This window comes from Orycteropus afer, unplaced genomic scaffold (genome assembly GCF_000298275.1).
Source record: "Orycteropus afer afer isolate SDZICR_OR568_19922 unplaced genomic scaffold, OryAfe1.0 scaffold00242, whole genome shotgun sequence".
Classification (NCBI taxonomy): Eukaryota; Metazoa; Chordata; class Mammalia; order Tubulidentata; family Orycteropodidae; genus Orycteropus; species Orycteropus afer.
Genome location: NW_006921829.1, coordinates 5,274,817 through 5,283,538, shown reverse-complemented (window position 1 = coordinate 5,283,538; position 8,722 = coordinate 5,274,817). Strand labels below are relative to the sequence as shown.

Below are 8,722 nucleotides of genomic sequence, written 5' to 3'. Positions count from 1 at the left end.
ATCATAACAAATTGTGGATAACATTGAGAAGAATGGGAATTCCAGAACACTTAATTGTACTCATGAGGAACCTGTACATAGACCAGGAGGCTGTTGTTCAAACAGAACAAGGGGACACTGCGTGGTTTAAAATCAAAAAGGGAGTGTGTCAGGGTTGTCTCCTTTCACTATACTTATTCAATCTATATGCTGAGAAAATAATCTGAGCAGCTGGACTATATGAAGACAAACACGGCATCAAGATTAGAGGATGCATCATTAATAACCTGCGATATGCTGAAGACACAGCTTTGCTTGCTGAAAGTGAGGATGACTTGAAGCACTTACTGATGAAGATTGAAGAATATAGTCCGCAGTATGGATTACATCTCAATATAAAGAAAACAAAAATCCTCACAACTGGACCTATAAGCAGCATCACAATAAATAGAGAAAAGTTTGAAGTTGTCAAAGACTTCATATCATTTGGTTCTACAATCAATACCAATGGAAGCAGCAGTCAGGACATCAGACGATGTATGGCACTGGCCAATTTGTTACAAAGGACCTCTTTCAAATGCTGAGGAGCAAAGATGTCTCCTTGAGGACTAAGGCGCGCCTGACATAGACCATGATATTTCCAATCGCCTCATATGCATGTGAGAGCTGGACAATGAATAAGAAAGACTAAAGAAGAACTGATGCTTTTGAGATGTTGTGCTGGCGAAGAATGCTGAAAATACCATGGACTGCTAAAAGAACAAATCTGTCCTGGAGGAAGTGCAGCTGGAATGATCCTTGGAAGCGAGAATGGCCAAAGTTCGTCTCACTTACTTCGGTCATATTGTCAGAAGGGACCATTCCTTGGAGAAGGATGTCATGTTTGGTAAGGTGGAGGGGTCAATGAAAGAGGGGAATACCTTCAACGAGATGGACTGACACAGTGGCTGTGGCGATGGGCTCAAGTATAGCAGGGATTGTGGAGCTGGTGTGGGACTGGGCACTGTTTCACTCTGCTGTGCAGAGGGTTGCTATGAGTTGGAGACGACTTGACGGCACCTAACGACAACACTGGGAACATGGCTACATAATGAAAAATGAAGTATTTAAAAGAGCCTATTGATCTCTGGAGACATGCAGATCTCAACAAAATTAATCATTCCTTTGACTACCAGTATCTTCATAAGCAGAAAATGCTAGGAATCTTAATCTTACCTCTAGATCAGTTTCCATAAAATCAAATACAAGGCTAATGTTAGATTTATGTCCAAAAGCATCAAGGAGCTACAGAGCAAAAAATACATAAATAAAATTAAAATATGCTACTGTGTTACATACTTGACAATAGTACAGCAACTGAGATACTTTTTCTAAATTTAAAGACACTTTCAGAATGTTAACAATTCCTTGTAAAAGTTAAGACATTTTATTAAGTTTCTGTTTATTGTTTTTTTTTTTTTTTGGCTAGGAATTAATACTTTTTTAAGACACAAAAATATTCAACTTTACTTCTTTTAAAAGTTACTAAGTACTTAATTTCTCCCCAACAACTTCTGGGGTTATAGTTAAAAAATTAACAAATGAAAATCTCCCCTCAATTTGTAATTCAGAAAATTTCCCAAGCATGGTGTTTAAGGAAATCCTCTAAACAGCAGCAGCTATCACTGAATGAATACGTTCACCATGCCACGCACAATTCTACGTACTTTTCACGTATTAAATAAGGTATTTTCATAACAACTCTATGGGGCTTGTACTATGGCACAGAGTGAGGGAATTTGCTCAAGGTCTCACAAAGCCAGAAGGATTTTGAATGCAGGCTCACATCTTAACCACACAATTAGCTTTGTATGTCAGTATTTGATGGCATAGCTCATCTACTGTATAATTTCAAAGACACTGCCTACAGGAATAATTAGGACAGAAAACACATTTTCAGACTGATACACTTCAATCAATATCCACATTCAAAAAAAGGGCAGGGTCACAGATAAGATTAAAAGCAATTTAAATCATACTCACACCAATTATATTTGGATGACTTAGTTCCTGTAATAATTTAATTTCTCTTAAGGCTGTTCTATTTATACCTACATAACGACAAAGAAAGGAAAAGGTCAGTCATCTAATGATACAGCAATGAACATTCTACAGAAAAATAAAGGTTATTCTGACAAACATAAGTGTTTTTCTTTGATACTGGTTTGTTCTTAAAACACTTTAACACAAAGACTATGATAAATGGTGAAAAAAGCATTCACTTTATCTGTAGTATATCAGATCTGAAGACTGCTGGAATAAGAACAGGTATAGATGTGTAACATATAGGTGATAAGTCAATAGCTTCCCTTCTCTCACCCCACAAATATTAGGGGTAGATTCTTTTATTTTCTAATAGACATACACATTTATTATGTGTTAACACTCCTTTCCACTGTCTCCACATAAAACAAGAAACTTTTCAAAAGCAGGAGGAATCTGATCTACTCAATTGCTCTGCATAATGAATACAGTTCTTTATTCCCATGAAGATGCAGTATCACACCCAGATCATACTCATACCAAGGCACATCTTGCAAAATCAGTAAGGAAAAGACATGGAGTTAGGGACATAAAGTGTGCAATCTATCAGGAGAGGGCAGGTCCTCTGTGCTAAAAGCAAAGCAGTAGACAGTATCTTGTTTAGCACAAGGGATTGTTGCTATTCACCACCATTGACCTGGCTCCATGTCATGGTGACCTCATGTTACAACAGAACAAAATGCTGTGACCATGCTAGCAACTGAAATACTAGTGAAATAGCTTCTGGCATTGTAACAATACAAGCGACAGATGGGTAGTAAAATACAAAGGAGAAAAATCTCAAAATTAAAATAAGATCAAGTATTAGCAGTTACATGGTTGATGGGTCTTCTTTACAGGAATCATTTCTTTTTCACTGTGGTGAAATATATGTAAGAAAATATTCCAACTAGTTCTCCATTTTACATTCAATCATTTTTACAATTCAGTGACACTAATTACATTCACCATGTTGTACAAAAACCCTACCAGTCAGCTTCCAAATTTTTCATAACCCTTAACAAAACCTCTGTACTCCCATTTCCTCCTTCCCACCACGTAGTAACCACTAACAAACTCTAATCTCTATCCATCTCCTATTCTGGATATTTTATGTAAGTAGTTTCATACAGTATTTGCTCTATTATATCTAACTTATTTCACTAATGCTTCATTATATATATGTACCACATTCCATTTATCCACTAATTAATGGGCACTTGGTTTATTTCCATCTTTTGGCTATTGTAAATAATGCTGCAACAAACACTACTGTACAATAACCTGTTTAAGTCCCCATTTTCAATTCTTTTGGGTATATACCTAGTAATGGAATTGCTGAGTCATAAAGTAGTTCTATATTTAACTTCTGAGAAACCATGAAAACTGTTTTCCACAGTTGCTGCACTATTTTACATTCATATCAGCAATGTATGAGTTCCAGTATCTCCGCATCTTTGCTAACACTACTATTTTGTTTTTCTGATAACAACCACCCTAAAAAAAACTAAAACTCACTGCCGTTGAGTCGATTCCGACTCACAGAGACCCCTCTTTGGGTTTCTAAGGCAGTATCTCTATGGAAATAGATTACCCAGTCTTCCCTCCAAGGAGTGGCTGGTGGGTTTGAACTGCCACCTGCTGGTTAGTAGTCAAATGCCTTAGGAACTACACCACCAGAGCTCCTACAGCCATCCTAGTGTAAGTGAAATGGTATCTCATCACACTTTTCATTTGCATTTCCCTAATGACTAATGACATTTGAACATCTTTTCATGTGCTTATTGACCACACTATCTTCTTTGGTGAAATGTCTATTCAATATCTTTGCCCATTTTTAAATTAGGTTGCTTTTTTGTTGCTGAGTTGGAACAATTTTTTAATAATTTTATTTTGCAGTTCAGAATACACACAGAAAAACATACACCAATTCAACAGTTTCTACATGTACAATTTAGTGACACTGATTACATTCCTCAAGTTATGTACCATTCTCACCTTTCTTTTCTGAGTTGTTCCTCAAATTTTAACATAAATTTGCTACCACCTAAAGGAGCTCTGGTAGCATAGTGGCTAAAGCACTTGACTGCTAACCAGAAGGCTGGCGGTTCAAACCCACCAGCCACTCCTCGGAAGGAAGGTTGGGCAATCCTACTTCCGTAGTGATACTGCCTCGGAAACCCAAGGAGGGGTCGCTATGAGTCGGGGCCGACTCGACGGCACATAACAACAACAACAACAAGGTTCTTATCTAACTTTCAAGCTGCTGTTGTCAATCTGATCCCACATGTTGTTGTTAGGTGCTGCTGAGTCAGTTCTGACTAACAGTGATCGTATGTATAACAGACTGCAACACTGCCTGATCCGGAGCCATCCTCACAATTGTTGTCACGCTTAAGCCTACTATTGCAGCCACTGTGACAATCCACCTTATTGAGGATTTTCCCCTTTCTCACTGACCCTTTACTTTACCAAGCATGATATTCTTCTCCAAGGACTGGTCCTATCTGACAAGAAGACCAAACTATGAGAGACAAAGTCTGGCCTTTCTCACTTCCAAGGAGCATTCCAGCTGTATTTCTTCCAAGACATATTTGTTTGTTTTGCTAGCAGTCCATAGTATATTCAATATTCTTTGCCCTTTGCCGATACCTCAATTCAAATGCATCACTTCTTTGGTCTTCCTTATTCACTGCCCAGCTCTCACACAATTGAGGCTAGAGAAAATACCATGGTTCGTTTCATACCTTAGTCTTTGAAGTAACATCTTTGCACTTTAACACTTTAAAGAGGTCTTTTGCAGCAGATTTACCTAATGCATCATTTGATTTCTTGACTACTCTCTCCACGGGCACTGATTGTAGATTCAAGTAAAATGAAATTCTTGACAACTTCAATTTTTTCTCCATTTATCATGATGTTGCTTATTGGTCCAGTGTGAGGATTTTTATTTTCTTTATGCTGACGTGTAATCCATAGGCTGTAGTCTTTGATTTTCACCAGTAAGTGCTTCAAGTCATCTTCCCTTTCAGCAAGCAAGGTTGTGTCATCTGCATACATATCTCAAGTTGTTAATGAGTGTTCCTCCAATTCTGATGCCATGTTCTCCTTCATAAAGTCTAGCTTCTTGCATTATTTGCCTAGCATACAGATTGAAGAAGTATGGTGAAAGGATATAATTCCTGATATACATCCTTTCTGATTTTAAAACATGCAGCATCCCCTTGTTCTGTTTGAACAACTGTCTCTTGGTCTATGTACAGGTTCTTCATGAGCACACTTACGTGTTCTGGAATTCCCATTCTTCACAATGTTATCCATAATTTGTTATGATCCAGAGTGTAATGCCTTTGCATAGTCAATTAAAATACTTGTAAACACCTTTCTGATATTCTTTACTTTCAGCTAAGATCCACCTGACATCAGCAGTGTTATTCCACATTCCATACTTTCTTTTGAATCTGGTTTGAATTTCTGGCACTTCCCTGTCAATATACTGCTGCAACTGTTTTTAAATTATCCTCAGCAAAATTTCACTTGCGTGTGATATTAACGATGTTGTTTGATAATTTCCAGATTCTGTTAGATCACCCTTCTTTGGAAGAGGCCCAAATATGAATGTCTTCCAGTTGGTTGGCCAAGTAGCTGTCTTCCAAATTTCTTAGCATACACAAATGACTGCTTCCAGTGCTATATCCATTTGGTGAAACACCTCAATGGGTATTCTGTCGATTCCTAGAGACTTGTTTCTCACCAATTCCTTCTGTGCAGCTTGGACTTCTTCCTTCAATATGATCGGTTCTTGATTATATGCTACCTCCTGAAATGATCCCATATAGGCAGTTCTTAAAAGAGCATTAACACTCAAGGCAGACCTTTTAAACTAGTTAAGCTAAACTATTACTTGGTTTTAAGAAAACTTCAGGGATTAGTTTTTATTTAATGTTTAAAGATTATCTCAAAGAAAAAGTTTCAGTGGTTCATCCAACTATCATGGCTGTAGGAAGTCTGGAATCCATGAGATTTGACATTCTATTCTGCATTTGCCCCTTTTGATCAGGATTCTTCTATGGAATCTTGGATCAAAATGTTCAGTAATGATAGGTGGGCACTATCCAGTTCTTCTGGTCTCAGGGCAAAGGAGGCAACTGTTCATAAGGCAATTAGCCACACATTCCATATCCTCCTCCTCATTCTGACTCTCCTTCTTCCTGTAGTTCCAGGTGAAGAGAGACTAATTAGTGAGCCTTGGATGGATGCTTGCAAGCTTTTAAGACTCCAGACACTGTGCATCAAACTAGAAGACAGAACAGAAGCACTAAATAAGGTTTTGTTGTTGTTAGGTGCCGTTGAGTCGTCTCTGACTCATAGTGACCCTAACCACAGCAGAACAAACACTGTCCAATCCTGGGCCAGCCTCACGATCCTGGTTATACCTGAGCCCATCATTGCAGCCACTGTGTCTATCCATCTCATTGAGGGCCTTCCCCTTCTTTGTTGACCCTCCACTTTACCAAGCATGATATCCTTCTCCAGGTAATGGTTCCTTCTGATCATATGCTAAATATAGTAATAGGCTCAATAACTGGGATATCCCACGAAATGATTACCTCCAAACCAAGAAACCAAATTGCATAAGTTGTATACAATCAGTCTCAGCAGCTATTTTTTCTTTTCCTTTTTTTTGTCATTGTTGTAACTTTAACACAACTTTTGTCAAATCAACTTTTTACAGGCATACAACTTACTGACAATTACAATAAATAATTCACTGTGCAATGCTACTGATAATCAACGCAGTATTTCTATCACCATTAACCCCTACTTTTCCCCTCCCTTCCACCTCTGGTAAGCACTAATAAACTTTGTTCTCTACACATTTGTCTTTTCTTATAAGTGAGGTGATATAGTATTTGTCTTTTTGTGACTGACTTATTTCACTCAGCATAATGTATTTCAGCTCCATCCATATGACTGCCTGTATGAAGACTTTACTACTGGCTGAGTAATATCCCCTTGTATGTATGTTCCATATTTTGTTTAACCATTCATCTGTTCTTGAGCATTTAGGTAGTTTCCACCTTTTGACTACTGTAAATAGTGCTGCAATGAACACTGAGGTAGAACAATTCCTTGATAGCTAAACAGGACTTAAGGAGTCCTGCTGGTATACTAGATAAGCACTACTAACCAAAACATCACTAGTTCAAACCCATTAGCCAGTTTATGGAAGAAAGATGTGGCAATCTACTTCCATAAAGATTACAGCTTTGGACTTCTGGTAAGATGGAGGACTAGGCTGAAAGACTGCACAGACTCTCTTCAACAAAGAAAAGGGAAACCAATTAACACAGGCACAGAAGATAATCCTGGACCCCTGAGCCTTGAAGGGAAGGACACAGAAGTGGACTAAACCCCAACTAGCAAAAGAATTTGTGTGAAAATATCAAAAAAGGAGATATACGGATCTGCGGTCTGGCAACGATCCTGAGTGATCCTGACGGCACAGACAGCTTGGAGATTCCAGAGTGGTGGTAGGACCTAAGAATTAACCTAAAAATCAGCCCTGCTAGCCAGGGACTGCACAGAGGACTGCTCTGGTGGCTGGGGAATAAAACGAGAAGCACCAGCAAAGGGAAAGGCAGGGTGAGGTGTGGACTTTTGTCTGTCCAGAGGGCACTGCCATTTTGAATGTTCACAAGCAGCTTGACCATTTTGGATATTTAAAGAGACAGTGCTCTCCAAGATTCCAGGGGCTTAAGAATAGGTTCTGCCTGCCAGTAACCCCAAGGACACTCTTGACCTGGACGACTGAAAAGGTGCGACATTCCCCTTGTTACTCTTATACCCTACACCCCTTGCTGAATGGAGGTGCAGATATCCCCCACCCCCACCCACCTTCTGGACCCGCAGGAACTCCATCCCAGTCTGTGTGCTCAGGCAGAGCCTGGGTGCCCTGCCCTAACCCTCCCCCGAATTTTTCATTTTTCTCTGGTTTTTAGTTTGCTTGTTTTTGTCATTTTAAAACTACTATTATTATTAATACATCTGTCCTTTTTACTATTATTCCTTATTCTTCTGCTCCCAGGTCCCAGTTTTCAGCTCTTTTTCTTTTTCCTCTTCATGGTTGTAAATTATTTTCTTTATTTTACCGTGGTTAACTCTGTTCCTTGTTTTTATTTTTGCATTTTTCCCATTTTTTTTCTTAATTATTCTCCTTCTCTACCTTTTTTCTCTTAATGCCCTATACCTAGATATTGCAGGTTTTCTTTTATTATTATTATTATTCCCTTTTTTCTTTTTTTGGTTACTCTTCCTATGTAATTACATGGTGTATTCTTTGTCCATGTACATTTAGTTTTTTGATGATTATTCAATTGTTATTTTTGTCTAATTGAGTGGGAGACAACAACAGTCCTCATAAGACACAACTAAACTCACACCTCCTGTAACTTCATTTACTGACCAAGAGCCATGACCTCCTTCTCCATCAATGGGCAAATGATAAAAAACAACCAAAAGCCCGAATCACCCTTGGCTACTTTACACAAACAGTTAACAGAGACCTTAATACAACAATGCCACGATGTCTCGGAGACAACAGACCATCACAGTCCACACAAAGAAGCAGGATAAAGTGGTAGAAACAAGGGAGCAGGATACAGACCCAGAACACATCCCT

General features: G+C 38.6%; 1 protein-coding gene across 1 annotated transcript in view; it reads right to left on the bottom strand.

Moving 5' to 3' along the window:
• Positions 1–8,722, bottom strand: part of CDK7 (cyclin dependent kinase 7) — a 67,515-nt gene that overhangs the window by 31,812 nt on the left and 26,981 nt on the right. Inside the window, exons 4-5 of the mRNA XM_007949186.2 lie at positions 2,002–2,069; positions 1,195–1,263 (exon numbers count right to left, since the gene is read on the bottom strand). Coding sequence (XP_007947377.1) covers positions 1,195–1,263; positions 2,002–2,069 — 137 coding nt within the window. The remainder of the gene's footprint in view (positions 1–1,194; positions 1,264–2,001; positions 2,070–8,722) is intronic.